The 16,101-nt window shown below is 42.0% G+C and overlaps 1 protein-coding gene and 1 non-coding gene across 2 annotated transcripts; both read right to left on the bottom strand.

The window, feature by feature from the left end:
- Positions 1 to 1,773: 1,773 nt before the first annotated feature.
- CFAP418 (cilia and flagella associated protein 418) lies at positions 1,774 to 13,592 on the bottom strand. Its single transcript, XM_074884916.1, has 6 exons — positions 13,462 to 13,592; positions 11,862 to 11,961; positions 9,381 to 9,451; positions 8,817 to 8,882; positions 7,908 to 8,003; positions 1,774 to 5,959 (listed from the first exon to the last, which is right to left on the bottom strand). Exons 1-6 carry the CDS (start codon positions 13,590 to 13,592, stop codon positions 5,800 to 5,802), a joined length of 624 nt encoding a protein of 207 aa, XP_074741017.1. The 3' UTR covers positions 1,774 to 5,799.
- A 186-nt stretch (positions 13,593 to 13,778) lies between these two features.
- TRNAS-AGA (transfer RNA serine (anticodon AGA)) lies at positions 13,779 to 13,860 on the bottom strand. The gene has a single exon. It is a non-coding gene; the product is annotated as a tRNA-Ser (tRNA).
- Between the last annotated feature and the right edge of the window lie 2,241 nt (positions 13,861 to 16,101).

The following is a 16,101-nucleotide window of genomic DNA, read 5'->3' on the forward strand; positions in this document are numbered from 1 at the left end:
TAAAAAATGAAGCGTGAAAGACCTCACCTATGGTGTAACTAGACTAAATTTAGATGATGCTCCCTATTTTACCAGTAAAATAAGCAAACTCTAGTTTCATGGTTTAGATATATTTATGCTGCTAGTTAAAAGCACCTCATCACTTCTACAGAAATAGACACAACTTCACTGATTATCAGAGATCACATTTACTCCCCTCCACTATAAATCTGCTTTATACATTCACACTTACTGCATTCCCAAAGAACCAGAAGAGAATTCAGAGCGTGAGACTTCACTGAAACCTTAGCCACGGCTCACAGCCGATGAACTGCAGGGTGCAGGTCTCTGGATGATTCTGCTATTTCTCAGACTGCTCTGCAGCATCTCTGGTCTACATTGCTTTCCTACATAGACACATTTTTTTGGTATTTCTAAATCTCAGCCTTTTACTATTTCAAGATCTGCAATCTTTTCATGTCTTGGGTGATGTGCCATATAAATTATGTACTGAACATTAGAAGATCCTAACATACACAACCTCTACTTGCCAAAACTACTTAACATTTTCAGGGAAAATTAATTTGGGCAGGGTGAAAGGTAAATCCTGAAGCAATTTAGTTTTTCCACTGATGTTAGTAGAGGAGAAACACACACACACACACACACGTTTTTATGCTTCTTTAGCTGGCAGCTAAAAAAGTTAATCTGCTTCAGTATTGTCAAGGACCACTTGAGGACCATTTGGATGAAGTCACACAAAAATCAAGTGGAGTTGCCACAGCTCCAGCTACCCCACTTATAATCACACTAGTAGGAGACAAATGCAAGAAGCCTTGGTCAGTTAAATGTAAACCTTCATTATTCCAGAAAAAAATTAAGTATTAGCTTGTATTAGTGAAGCAGAAGCCTGAACTGTTAACACTCAGCGGTGTTGCTCTGCCCTCTGCAGACTAGACTGTATAATCACATTTTACCCCAAATTTTAAAGCACATCCAACGCAACAGAAGTTGTCAATGTGAACTAAACATACATGGACACTATCTGCTAACGATGCACTGTGGCATGGCAAGCCACAAATAAAGCAAGTCAGGATTCAGTGAGTATCAGTGGGTGTTTTCTGTGTGTTCTCACCGAGGCCAAGCTGCCCGCTAAGTCTGGGAAATAATTAGTGCCTGAATAACACCTGGCACCCAAATTCAGTATGTAGTATAGGAAATATTTATGTCTGTTACTCTAATGTATGGCACACAGCATTTCTTCATGATGAAGAAACAAGATTTGTTCCAACTCCTATATGTAGAGCAACTTCTTCCAGGTACTAAGAATGCTTTTTTACAGCAAAATCCAGGGATGGCAAATGCTGCGATTCCTTGATTGATCTCCCTAAGTGACCAGTATGATGCTAGTGATAACCTGCCCTGACTGATACACAAAGGTACCAGCATCCCACTCTTCAAGAAGTTTATGTCACCACCTTTTATCCTAGGTAAACATCCAAGAAATGTGGTAAATGCATCCACCTTTATGAGCTCTCTATAATTCAGTGCACTCTCCTCATGTTATCTGGTAAAGAATGTTAAAGCTCATTTAATTCTTAGGTGTTTGCTGCATCCCCATTGATGTGAGAAAACTTATTGTACTAGTACTTACTGTTTTTTATGGGCTCGACGTTTTTGTACTAAGAGCACTTCATAACCCTTCTGAGAGAAAACATGGTTCTGCATCATTTTTATAAGGCTTCTTTTGGACAGGAACAACACAACAGAATTTACACAACACACAGTTCAGACTTGTTTCAACTTTTCATTTTATTGAAGTGTTGACATTTGAAAAATACTTTCCTTGAAGCACACATGCCAAGTCCCAGGCATCATATGTGGCCTGCACAAATGAGCAGCACCTGACACTCCTTTACTCCATCCCCCACGGGTTGGCCTGTCTGCAGTTATCGGGTGTCACACCACAGACAAAACTGGTCAGGTCTTGTGCAAAGAGTCTGGTAGGAAGAAAAATTTGCCTACACAGCTCCCAACACAGTCCCTCTCCTATTGTGTGACTACCACATGTACTGGTTACGTGACCCAAAGACTCACATGTCAGGAAACAAGAGAAGTGCGCAGTCTTTCAACAAGTGGCAGCTTACAGTGCCTAGCATTTGAGAATACCTTCAGTACAGAACTGAAATGAGTGCTCAGAAAAAAACAGTATCTTTATTCAATTCTATATAGTGCAGAGCTTGCAATATGTAATGCTGTTATGCTTCTGTAAGTTCAATTTAACGGCAGGGCAAGCTCTTTAATAATTACTCTTCTGAGCTGTATTCAGCATCTGCGTTGGACACCCTCCATACTTTGCAGGTAAAACAACTGAGAGGTAGTCAAAGCAGCACATTGAAATTTGACAACCAAAAGCTGTAAAAATGCATTATGTACATCTGAATTGGGTTTCTATCCAGAAGCACTGCAGGAACACAGATTTAGAAAAGCTGTTATGACATTAAACCGCTGACTAAATTTCCAAGTGAATGCTTTTGTGTGGATTCTCATTTTGTCATCCTTCATTGCTTTTGTTTTGTTGAGGGATCTGCTGCAGACTAATACCGCAGCCTAGAAAATTTCCAAGCATATCACCTAAGCAAAATGAAAGTCTCAAGTTTTCACCTTGCTCATTTCACAAACAGAAATGGCATTATTACTTCCAAAGCAAAAAACTGGAGGAAAACAATGGTCACATTTATACTTAGCAAAACTGTTCTCCAGTACTTCCATCTGACAACAGCTGAATGGCATTCTTCAACAAAATTCTTTACATAATCCCTGCTATCTCAGATAACTGACATGGAAGTATCACTTAGGGTCTGGGCTACATCTTGAAAACCTCGTGCAATCTTACAATACCTTCATCAAATGAACATTCAAGCTCTAATTTTACCTTTCTTTACATTCTTTTCATCTGAGGACTTTGGAGTGGTTTCTAACATGTAACTGAAGAAAGCAAACTCAGGGAATACTTAATACCACTCCTTTTTCCAACAAATTGATTATATTTAATGACATAGTAACTGTTCTCAGATCTAGAAATATGCTAAATTCTGTAATGAAAACCAATAAAATAAGCACTATTTCTGCACCTGTTTAAAACTTCACTTGGACAAAGAGCTGCCACAGCCCACCATTCTGACCAAGGCCAGAAACAAGTAACTACACTTCAATAAACATGATGATTTCAGGGGAATGCTCATGTTTCCACATACATTTACCAATAAAGATTATCTTCTAACATTTTCAGTGCTTGGAGCGCGGTCTTAATGGCATTAATGACACAATTGCCTGACAACAATCTCTACCCAGAAAGAGAGGTCTTTCTACAACTCTCCATGCTAACAGAAGACTTAGGGATGAGGTGGCCTAGGAGAAACGCTGACTAATGCTGTCAGTAGATACTGGTGTTAATCCCTTGATTTCTCCTACACTCAGTCCTTTTGTCTCAATTCCTTCCTGGCCTCCACTTTCCAAGTGCTGCAGGCCATCTTGTCATAAAAGTCACCAGAACTGATGTCTTGAACTTTTGTTTCCGCATGATTTGCTCCACACACTTGGTAGTACAAACTGTTCAGAGAGGGTGACTATTTCTGTTGTTTAAAACAGGGTACAGGAGACATGTTCCTTTTCCAAGTCACATAAGACTTTGTCTCATGAACCGAGATGGGCATTAGGATTTTCCCCATTTCCTGCTCACAAGTTGCAAGCCCAACTTGTTCCCTACATTGTGGCACAAGTTCCAGTGCAAATCCAGGCCAAAAGAGCACCTTGTGGGGATACTTGGTCATCAATTTCAAATGGCCTTGGAACAGGCAAGCCAAGGCAACTCAGCACTTTCTGAAGTGCATTCTTCTTCTTCAAGAAGAATAAAAGTTGGTTTCTTCTTCACTAGAGCCTGTTAATAAACTACACACTACTGCTGGGTTCTTCCCTTACTGTTAGGACTGACGTTCTCTGGGAATGGAAATCGCTCAGCCCCCCCTGAAAAAAACCCAGGAACACTTACTGCTTACAGTCCACACAGGGGTTACTTCTTCACAAAGGACAGAAAGGCAAGCAGACATCTTCCAGTAGCTGCTTGAGCATTAATCAACTGGTCTCTGGTTCCCTCTGTCTCCTGAACCTGCAGTTTTAGGCTCTAGCAGTTGAAACTTCAGTCTGAAACACCAATTGCATTGAAAACAATACATGACCCTAAATATGTCTGTACCATTATGCTAAGTGGTACCTCTCCAATGCCCACTCACCTCCGAACCTACTAGCAAGGCTGCATGTGGCACTGGAACACGCACTCTAGAGCGCCAGAGCACTGTGTACGTCCTCTGCAGGTTCTAAAAAAACACTCATGGAGGGGGAAGGTGAGCAGGATGCAGAGTACATTATGCCTCTGGTCAGTACCCGAATCTGCTCTTTCAGAGGGGTACAGACAAAGTGACAGATTCGACTAATGACCTCTATAAGAAAGACCATGCAATTGTTTTGGAAAAACAACAGATTGACAATGCACAGATTAGGGCCATGAGCAAAACTTCACAAAAAAAGACATAGCTCTGTATAGCTAGAATTGCACAAAGTAATTAATTTTGAATTTATCTGTACAGTATCACATACTGCATAGCAAAAATACTGACAGACTTCCCATTTTGAGACACTTTTCAACGTAGTAATTGCCAGGACTGGTAATCCTTTCCTTCCTCTCTGCTCGCCCAAAACCCAAATCCATCTCCTGTGTTATTTATACATAATGAAAAGAAAAAGCTCATGAACTATAGTGACATTAACTGAAATCAAGACAATTCACCAACCAGTAACATGATACTGGAAGTAGTTTTACGATGTTACTGGGGGAAGGGAATGTGTTGAAACAGGACAGTTACACTTTCTGAATACATAGTATTTTGAAGTGAAGCTGAAGTGAAAGCTAAGTGAAACTGAAAAAAATCCACACTTGAACATCAGTGGGGATATATATTTTCTCACTCTTAAAATAGCCTGAGCCTTTTTTCTCCCTTGAAAATATTGATAGTCATATACTCTTCAGAATCTCTTTAAAATTGCACATTATTTAATAATTGCACAGTAACTTGTTCACCTCTTGCAGTGAAGGCTGAAGGGAAGTCCAAGAAATTCACTGTGGTAAAAGTCTTTAGTCAGCAGAAAGTGCTTTGAAGAAAGCAGTAGGAACTGGAAGGAAATTTCCAGCACCTGCAGTTTCTGGCTATTGGTAGGTAAAAGAAAGTGAAGTTTTGGGGTGTGCTAAAACCTCTGAGGTGAGAACTGATCTCACAGTAATTTTTTAAGAGGTCTACAATCACTTGCTCATTAACAGCTATGAGCAAAGCAGAACAGCAGTATTAATTTATGTGCGGAAATTCATACGCTTGTGAGTCATGGCTGCATCCCAACCCACCATTTTGAGTCCAAGATTCTGCAGATATGGGAAATAAGGCTCTCTGCTACACAGTAGGAACAGTCTCAAGGAACTTTGCCCCACACCTAAATCTGCTGATTTCCTCTTCCTTTCTTTAACACTACTGTCTATGAGCTTTAACTTCATTTAGCTTCCAGAATGCCTCCAAATTGGTTTCTTCTAGTAATTCAACTGCCCATATTGCTTGCAAGGCAGTTAAATTGAAAAAAGGCTGAAGTTGGGTGTTATAATCTATTTCCAGATATAAGTATTCAGGTTTCCATCTGTTCTCAGAAAACTGTGTGGGAAACAAATTGAGTTTATGACCTACTTCCACACAAGTAGGTACCACACACAAAAGGACTTCATTCTGCATGTTTACCACAAACCCACCGAAGCTGCTGGTCTGCTTGGAGGTCAGTTAATTCATCAATGGATCGCCAGCTGCACTGACAAGCATATGCTCGTGCTCCTTTCTTCTTTATCATCTTCGCTCTTAGTTTACTGAGCTCAGGCATGTTATTCCTGCCAATCAAAAGAATTCAGTTTAGGATCATTCATTTTTTGTAACGAAAAAAGATTAATGAAGCCATTTCAATTCAGAAAAGCTCTTGAACATTTCTGAGTACCACTGTCATGAATGAATTTAGGGATATGTTCAAATTCTGTTTTGAACACAATTCTTTCCTGAGAGCAGTCTTGTTGCATAATTACTGTATTCTCAGATCAACTGGAGACTGATGTTTTTGTAAGCAATGTTCTCTGTTGGGATTAGAGACCCTGTGTCAGCCTCCAGAGAAAGAGTTGGGAAGAAAACCAGGTAGAGTTAATTCTTGTGTTAAGAAATGATCCAAAAATGTATTTATCTTATCAAACTTACCGTAAAAATACCTATGCATAATGGGTACAATGACAGTGTTAAACTTTTCATCAGGAGCTGTTACTCAGGATGGTTGTTAAAGTGACTGAAATTAAATGGCCATAAAAGGAAAGAATGTACATCAAACCACAAATAATCCCTGCGCAAGCATCAACCACAACAAATGAAAAACCAGCATGGCTATTATAAAACCAAGTTGTTTAAAAACAAGTGAAAATGTACCATTTTAACTATCCCTGCCCTCATGACCACCTCCTGGCCATCAATTACTGGCCACTGAATTGCTCAGTTGCTCAAAACCAGCATGAATAAGTTCAGCTAAATAAAGAAAACCCCAAAAAAACATAAAAGAAAGAATTTTTAGAAAAAGAGGTCAGACACCTATTCATGGAAGGCAAATGTTTAATCTTCAAGTTTGCTTTTTAAAATTCGGGTTAGTCAAAATAAATAGCTAAATATCTTGCTAAAGATTACAGATTTTAATCAATGTTACAAGTATCTGATACCAATGCCTTCCCTGTCTTTTTTTTTTTTAAAAAATCTTAATTTCAAGATCTCAGAGGCAGAATTAATTTAGACTTTGAGTAAGTAAAAGAACCATATTTTTACTTTCATCTTTCCAGCTACCAAACTCATCTCAGGAGACTAGTGCAGCACTGTATTTTTAATGCTGCTTTAAATAACAGGAAAATAAGATTTGCATTCAAGGAGAAATACAAATTTCGAAACTGGACGGAAAAATACAGGAAAAACCTAACGTGTAATAGAAGAAAAATAATAATCCAATACTGTTCTACTCTGGCTGTCCCACCCCCTGGTGGCCAAACTCTGAACACATCCACTGCCTCCATCAGTTAACGGGCACAGACAGAGACTTGATTAAAATAAGAGGAATCCAAATTCAATGTCTGTATTAGGAGCACAACTACTACGTTATCTTTCACTAAGTCCTGGCATTAGACAGTTTTAGAGAAACTGGAAATAAGAATTCCTTAATTTTAAGACCTCAAAAAAACTGAAATAATTGAAGTCAAAGACATCGCAATATATAACAAGAAAACAAAAATCCCACCCCTCCATTTAATCAAACCTTGCTGCAAAAAGAAGTTTGTTAAGAAATCAAACTATTTGATTTTACACTGAACGTGACAGCATAATACTTGATACTGGAAGAAAGAAAATCTGACTTGAAACAATCACAGTCTGTATGAGTGAAGGTATGGTGAGAAGTGCGTGCTGAACAGTCTGCATTGATTTTGCAGGCATCCTGCAATGGCACACCAGAGGCTAACCCATCACACAGATTATCTGCCTGTTTCAGCAGTCAAGTTGCCTTTTGATCCATGAAACTTGAATTCTTTCTAAAAGCAGACAGGAGAGTGACAGGGGAAGAAATGGAAAGGCATGAAAAGAGATTATGGGAGATGTTGCATCTCTCTCTCTGCAGACTTTCCCACCTGATCCCCAAACAGGTTGCACACATATTCCTGTTGAGGTGACACAGGAGTGCTCAGGACTTCTCATGTTTCCCATTGCTATCAAGCCCCAAAGCACAGTAACACGATGCTAATACCAAACCCACCTCAAACATACCTGAAAAAAAGATAATCACAGGACTGATCCCAGATGTAGTCATTGAAAAGTGACACACGGAAGTCACAAGCAGTACAACGTAGTTCATCACATGTTCTGGTCAAAAAAGATCAGAAAGCTCCAAGATCTTATTACAATCAGAGAAGTTACACAGATCATAACTGTTTTAAAGTGCAGTGCTTATGCAGAAATACTAGAAGCAAGGTTACCCTGCAATCTTAATTTTTTTACATCTCTGGTACATTCACTATGGTATGTGTTTTAACTATATGATCACGTATTATTTTTATAGGTTCCTAACCTCACTGAACACAGAAAACAAACTGATATTCTCTTGATATATTCTCTTCAGTCTTCCTCACTAGTATGGCACCTGACTAGCATCCAACTATGCACCAGTGCACAATTACTTACTACAGAAAATCCCAAATGGAAATGCAATAATGTTCTGTAGGATGCTGAGGATAAATCTTTAAAGTACCCTTCCTACTAAGTTCAGCTTCTGTCGCAAAGCACTCTGGCTATTTTCAGTTCAGGCTCTGGGATGATTTAAACTAGCCCACTGATTTAAGTCACATACTTGGCATCACATAGAAAGGTGAAGAGAGGCAGGGAAAAATAACAATACTTTACAGCAACAATTCCTTAACTACATGTTACTGATTTCTAGAGTCTCATGCCTCATTTGTACACATCTTTCAACTCTTCAAATGAACAAAAGATCTAGTGGTCAACAGCAGAGGACTGGAAGGGACCGGCTGACTTCAGACTGCAGTTACAGACAGCCACATGTTTAGATGAATGTAAGGCTGTCCTGTCCAGTCCAAACGCGGAACTCTGTACCATCACAGAAACACGGTTGTGAATAAATTAATAAAGCAAGTGTAACATTTTTTTCATGTTTCCTACCTTTTTGAAATATTTGTTCCTATCCCATATGGTGAAGAGCTTCCACCCAGGTACACTGGACAGCATCTATATGGATTTCATTAAAAAATGTTTAATTATAGCAAAAAATTTTCAAGAAAGTAGTACTATGCTTCTCCCAATCTAACAACACGATATTTCTAAAATAGTATTTATTAAATATAGGCAAAGCATCCAAATACTTACAAACTACAGAATTTTAAAATTTTCATTACCAAGGTGTTCAAAGAAAAACTCTATGACAACCACTCTCTATAACAAATAGAGATGGGACTATATATTGCAGCATTTGATAAATGTATTTGTCCATACAGCAAAGGAAGCTGTTGTTCAATAACTTAAATAATTAATAAATGTATAATAAATAATTTTGACCACATGAAAGCACATTAGTAATTTTAAAAAATTATCTTTGGGTTTTTTAAAAAAGAGTGCTTCTCTAAATACTGTTTCTTTCTCTCAATACAGATTAAACAGTGGCAATATTATTAAACTGACAAGCTATAATCAAGCTATGTTCAACTAGTCAAAACATTTTTCATTTACCTTTTTCTATGAGCCTGTGCAACAGCACTATTTCTTTCAGGTGTGAGACTTGTAGAGTTAGACTTCAATTTCTATTTAAAAAGCAATCAAAGAATAAAAGACAGCATTACAGAAAGGTAACAATATTCTGTTTTACTTAATAAGCAGGAGCCAGAAAATCTCAGTCACAAAAGGGGACGAAGAATTTGGGAATTTTCTTGCTCAGGTTTCTGTGAGGGTTTCTGAGACAAAAGCTGCTGAAGTAACCGATAACTGAGGAACGAGGCTTCTCTTCCCATAGTGAATTCCCAGAGCTGCCTGAAGGAATTCAACACCACATGATCACTTTGACTTTACAGTCAAGGCTTAGTATTTCACACCCTCTTTTTAATAATTTTGCTTTTAAAGACAGTTTTAATTTAGTAACCTTCTCCCTCACTGTTTTTGAGCTTTTGTGTTACTGAAAACACATCAAGAACTTCTATTATTCAAAAAGGTAAAATGTCATTGAAAAGTTTCTTATTTGCTGCACATAAAACAATTTATTTGAATTCTAGAATAATAGAATTCTAGATTCTAAATGGGAAGTCCTAGGGATATAAAATGATATAATTATACAAATTTACTGACATAATTCTCTCTCACTCAGACATACATATTGTGGTATATGAGTGTTTTCTGTTGGTTGAAATTTAGCCACTCTGTAAGGAATCCAAGACAAACAAAGCAAAACCAGTGTCACTCATGAAAATAAAAACAATCTGCACAGGGGGTTATGAAGTATAAATAACAGTTTTCTACTGATGATACCTAAATGAGTATCTGTTTTCAATGTCTTCTATCATTCTGTCTTGACAATGTAAATTTGCAGCTTCATCTCCATCTCCTGCTGTCAAGCAACAGAAGTCATTTGCAGATGACACAAAACGGGGAGCAGTGGTTGGTATGCCAGATGACTGTGCTGCCATTCAGAGGGACCTCAACAGGCTGCAGAAATGGGCTGAGAAGAGTCTCCTGAAGTTCAACTAAGGGGAAATGCAAGCTCTTGACCTTAAGGAGGAATAACCCTCATGCACCAGAACACAGTGGGAACTGACCAGCTGGAAAGCAGCTTTACAGAGAAGGCCGTGTGAAATCTGGCTGACCTTAAGTTAACCATGAGGCAGCAGTGTGCCCTTACAGCACAGGTGGCCAACAGCATCCCGGGCTACAATAGGAGGGATGTTGCCAGCAGGTCGAGGGAGATGATCCTTCCTCTCTACTCAGCACTGGTGAGACAGAATCACACAATCATTTTGGTTGGAAGGGACCTCTTGAGATCATCTAGGCCAGTCCCCCTGCTCAAAGCAGGGTCAGCTTCAGCAGCTTGCCCAGGACTGTGTCCAGTTGGGTTTTGAAAATCTCCACAGCCTCTGGGCAGCCTGTCTCAGTGTTTGACCACCTTCGCAGTAAAAAAAGTGTTTTCTTGTGTACAGATGGAACTTCATTTATTTCAGTTTGTGCCCATTGCCTCTTGTCCTGTCACTGGGTACTACAGAGGAGTCTGGCCCCTTCTTCACTCATCAGGTGTTTACACACATCAGTAAATCCCCCTGGATCCTTCTCCAGGCGGAACAGTCCCAGCTCTCTCAGCCTCTCCTCATATGAAAGGTACTCCAGTCTCTCTTAATCATCTCCATGGTCCTTTCCTGGAGGCTCTCCAGTAGCTCCATCTCTCTCTTGTACTGGGGGGCCCAGAACTGGACACATTACTCCAGATATGGCCTCACAGACATGTCTGAAGTGCTGTGCCCAGTACAAGAGAGACATGGACATAACGGTGATTAAGGACTTAGACCATCTGACATACAGGTAGAGGCTAAGAGAGCTGTTATTATTTAGCCTGGAGAAGACAAAGGTCAGGAGAATCTTATCAGTATATAAAAATACATGATGAGGAAGAATAAAGAAGACCTAGCCAGACTCTCCTCAGTGGGGCCCACTGACAGGAGGAGAGGCAATGGGCACAAATTCAAATACAAGAAATTCCAGTTAAACATATGAAAAAACTTCTTTACTTCTTGGGAGGGTGGTCAAACACTGGAACAGGTTACTTAGACTGTAGAGTCTCTATCCTTTGAGATATTTAAAAGCCATCTGGACATGGTCCGGGTCAATCAGCTCTAGGCAGCCCTGCCTGAGCAGGCAATTGGACCAGATGACTTCCAAAGGTCCCTCTTTCAACCTCAACCATTCTGTGATTCTGTGATATTTGACACTATGCTCTATCTTGAACTGGCATTTCCTTTAATTGCCTGTTACTGCCTGGGTAAGGCTGTCTCTTTATATCTCTCCTGTTCCTCACTATAAGATCGTTGCATTTTCCTTTCTGCTTTTATTTTCCAAGTTCATCCCACAGCTTGTTTTAGTTCATTTTTTGCTTTAAAACAGTTTTCGTTTATGGTGCTTTTCTTTCCATCGCTGAACCTCATCTGTTCTGCATTTGTCCAGACTCCTACTCACCAGAGGTGTTTTGGTAAAGCTGCTGTCATTACAGATTTCATCAATAATGTCATCTATATCTTCTTCACTGCTGTCAGCACTCATTAACAGTTTAGCTGATCTGAAAAACAAACAAATCAGCCTTCATTTTGTAGCATGACCAGAACAGTTCTAAGAATTGTAATTTAAAGCATAAAATTAGTTACAGCCTTTTTCCTCTAATATATCTGCAGTACCTAAGGCCATCATGACTGGACAGATGTAAACTGCACGATGATGCCTTTCAGTCCCTGTTGAACTGTCCCATCATATTTTGGCTTGCTTCTTTTATTTCCAACCACTTCTAACCCTGAATAAAACTATGATAATATAACCCATGCTGCACTTACTGAGCAACAGATTGGACAGCCCTGATTTTTCACATGAATCTTCAGCAGCAGGAATATAAAAAGGTTAGAGGAAGTTCTCTCCTCATGCTATACAACTTCAGGGGTTCTGAAGAAATTCCTGTCAAATAGTATGGATTTAGAGAGATCATCTGCACTTTGCTTTCACTCAGGTGAAGAGTCTTGTCACTCAAGTCTGCTATTTGCTAGCTCTTTGTCAAAGAAAGGGAGACCTGTAGTACTGCTGCATCAACCAATCAAGAACAAATCTACTGAGAAAGAACACCACTGTGATTTTTAAAAACATTGTAATTAGATTGACTAAATTTGGGTGCTCATCTAACCATTATGCAAACAACAGGCAAGTTCAGTAACGTGGCCAAAGGCAGGGGGCTTGTTGGTCTTGTACTAGTCATTTGGCTCCCCAAGATCCTTGCCTGGGTCTCTGAGATGCCTGTTGGGTAAGTGCTCTGCAGTCCACCTGTGGAGACATCTGGCCAAACCCCCCTGGTCCACAGACCTTCCACCTGGAGTCTGAGACACGAGGGATGGAAACCTGGGAGACACCTGTGAGGGCTGGGATGGAAACCTGAGGGCAGGCTGCAGTGTGGCAGACTGCTCGGCAGTGCTGTCAGCAGTGACCCTGTAACAACCAAACCTGTCGGTATTCAGACCACCATTTTGAAAATTGTGAAATTTGAGATGGCTGCATGAAAGCATAGAGTGTAAGTTGAGTATTTACGTAGAAGATACAGTTAATAGAAAAAGTATGAACAGAATACATAGATGACTGAAGTATCAACAGAATAAAATGTTTGCTAATACTACTGCTAAAGTTCTTCCTGCACTAAATCACAAGATTTATAGATATTTTACACATATCATGAGGTCAGTTATAGAGCTATGTAACCCTTGGTCCTAACTCAAGCAAATTAGTGCAGCTTTTAACGCCATATTTAATCCGAGGTTGGGATACTCCCAAGAAACAAAGACTATCTGAACTATCTCGCTGGCACACGACTTGGGTGTTTAAAAATAAGTACTACAGGGGATACTCGTTGCCCGCCAGCCAGTGTTTCGGCCCCCGAGCCTCAGCATTTTCGGTTCCTGAGGGGTCTCGCCGACCGCCTCCCGCCTCACCGGGCGGGGGAGGGGCGGGCTGCGCGCCACCCCAGCGGCCGCCCGCTCGTCGGGAAGGTGCGTGACGATGCCGGGACCGACGCCGGACCGCTAACCTGCCCTCCTTCGCCGCTGCCTCCGCCTCCTCGCCGCCGCCGTGCCGGTGGCCGCCCGCCGCCCCGCGCCCCGGCAGGCGGCAGAGCCGCCTCTCCACCTCATCCAGTAACCGGTCCAAGTCGTCCGCCATCTTGCCGTTGCCAAGGCGGCCCCGCACCGCCCGGCGCCGGCAGGGGCGGGGTCTTCCCGCCGCGGCGGGGTGTGGGGTGCGCCCGTGGGGTTCCCGGGGAGGTCGTCCAGAGCCGGGCCCCAGCCTGCCCCGCTATCCCCGGGAGACGGGATAAAAAAAAATATGCGCCAATTATTACACTCCGGCCGTAGTCGGCAGGATTCGAACCTGCGCGGGGAGACCCCAATGGATTTCTAGTCCATCGCCTTAACCACTCGGCCACGACTACGCATGCTAAAGACATTCTCCCCACCGCCACTAGGCCTGACTCGCCGGGCCGGGCCCGGCCGGGCCGGGCCGGGCCGCACGGCTCCGCTCCGCCTTGGCCGGCAGCCTCAGAGCGGGCCGCAGGGCACGGCCGGGCCGCCCACGGGATCGTTGCAGGGAAACGTTCCCTGGTACAACGGTGGGGATTATGGTTTGGTATTTAGAGCACGTCTCCTCACGGGGTGGAGTGAAAGACATAAAATAGAGTTAATGTATTTGTAATATTGTTCACTATGCCGTATATCAGTCTGGTTTAGAGCAAAAAGCAATGGTTACACTTGGCTAAATCCCACGGGAGAAGCCCGTTTTTTCGCATAGATTAAAAATACTTGTTGAGAGAATGGCCCTACCTCCCGTAGGTCCAGGTCTGCTCCCCGGCAGATGTCCACCACAGCCCTGGGGGCAGGCTCTGGCACGGACCGGACCGCTGGCAATGCTGGGCTGGGGGGTGGCTGGTTCCTGCCGGTTCTGGCCGGTTTCAGCTGGGGCGTGGAGGGAAGCGGCTGCGGCCCTGTGCCGCCTCCCGCCCGGCCGCGGGGGTTCTGGGGCTTCATGTAGTGGTACTATGGGGCTGCCTTTCACTGACAGACAGACAACTTCAGCAAATGGGATTTTTTTTGGTTTTGCACTTTATTTAGCATTTTTGAGGAAAGTCCCATAAAACAGGGTCTCGCCTATCGCCCTGTTAATAAAACCAGACAAATGTAGGAGGTGTCAGTCACCAGCCTTCCAATGCATGCTCCAGCCTCTTCTGACTTCAGAGACAAATGGAAGGTCAAATGTCTCAAGGTGGGCACACCGCCAGCATTGTCAATGCCGACGCTTCAAGAGAAATGATGGAGGTGAATGCTGTATATTATTATATTTGTTTAGAAACCCAAGGAAACGAGAGAGAGAGAGAGAGGTCCCGTTAAGCAAAACAAAGCATTGCCGTCTGCTCAGGTTAGCCGAGACAGCTCAGTGCTTGCACCCCCCTGTTGCCAAGACCGTTCAGAATTTGTCAGCCAGTGATGAAGTGGGGGCTGCAGTCCTTAACAGCTCCAAGCAAAGCCTCTCAGTTACAAGGTGTTTTACAATTCTCCTGGTATCCCATGTAATGAGTTGCAAGCCCTGTTTGAATTCCCTCGTACTTAAGCTTTTATTTCATCGTTCCATTTTCCTCCCCATGCATCTCGGGGCTCTGTTAATACCCCAGCCTGTATCATGGCAGTGCTGCTGGGGGAGATGTGTTGGGTAGAACAGTTGTGAGCCTTCCCTGGGTTGATGTGATGGAAGAAACTAAATAGTGTTGATGCTGCTCCAGCTCTTTTAAGTGGTCCCTTGGTCAGGACTTGGTGTCGTGTAGGTAAATTCAATCCAGAAGAAGTGGATTTTTGGGTGGAATTTTTACATTCATCTCTTGCAGCTGTGGAGAGTTTAAACTAATCACAATTCTCCCTGGTATGCTATCATCTCTGTAATTTGAAAAAGGATCAGGAGCCCACAGGCTTGGAAAATCTTGAAGAAACTCTTGTCCTGAAATACATCATCACATGTGGAAAAGACCACTTGCTGCATCATCTTAAAGGAGCTTAAGAATGCCGAAATCCAGTATCATTCTGGCATTCTTTCAAATGGCCTTAGAAATCTGAGTACATTCTCTTTTGACTGCAAAACAGCTTCTTTCCTTTTCCATCAATCCTGTGGCTGTCAATGTGTCTGCTGCAAGGTGCCAGAAATGTATGGAGTGTCTATGGGATAACAGTGCCAAAGTCAGGGGTGCCTCAAGGCCTTCTCCCATGAACCCACTGCAGCATTTGCTCAGTTGGAAAGCATTTGAAGCCAAAAAGAAAAAAAAAAAAAAAGGCACAGACCTTTAAAAATTCCTTAAACTGCAAAGATTGTTTTTGTGCAGATTGCTGCCTGCTGTTTAGATCCTTGTTGTTCAAAACTTCTGAAAGGCCTGATTCAATCAAAGAGACTTACTGGGTCAAATTGATTCCAGACCAGTCCCTGGAATCACACCGAGGTGAATTTGACATACTGGGCCTTCAGCTAAGCTGTGGCTGGAGAAAGGAGTTGAGGTCACACCCTGAATTTTGCCCTCTCTTAGGAAATGAGTGAATTTGCTTGTGCAAATCACGTCTCCCACTGACTGCTTGGGGTTTATATTGGTGCAAACAGAAAGGTTACTGACTGCTGAGGGCTGGAAAAGTGCAGAATG

This window comes from Strix uralensis, chromosome 1 (genome assembly GCF_047716275.1).
Source record: "Strix uralensis isolate ZFMK-TIS-50842 chromosome 1, bStrUra1, whole genome shotgun sequence".
NCBI classification, from domain to species: domain Eukaryota; kingdom Metazoa; phylum Chordata; class Aves; order Strigiformes; family Strigidae; genus Strix; species Strix uralensis.

Bases quoted from the DNA above. Each gene is read 5' to 3' on its own strand.
- CFAP418 (XM_074884916.1), bottom strand. From the start codon at position 13,592: ATGGCGGACGACTTGGACCGGTTACTGGATGAGGTGGAGAGGCGGCTC. The intron at 11,962-13,461 runs GTTAGCGGTCCG...TTTGTTTTTCAG, and splicing joins GCAGCGGCGAAGGAGGGCAG to ATCAGCTAAACTGTTAATGA. The intron at 8,883-9,380 runs GTAAATGAAAAA...AAATCCATATAG, and splicing joins GCACAGGCTCATAGAAAAAG to ATGCTGTCCAGTGTACCTGG.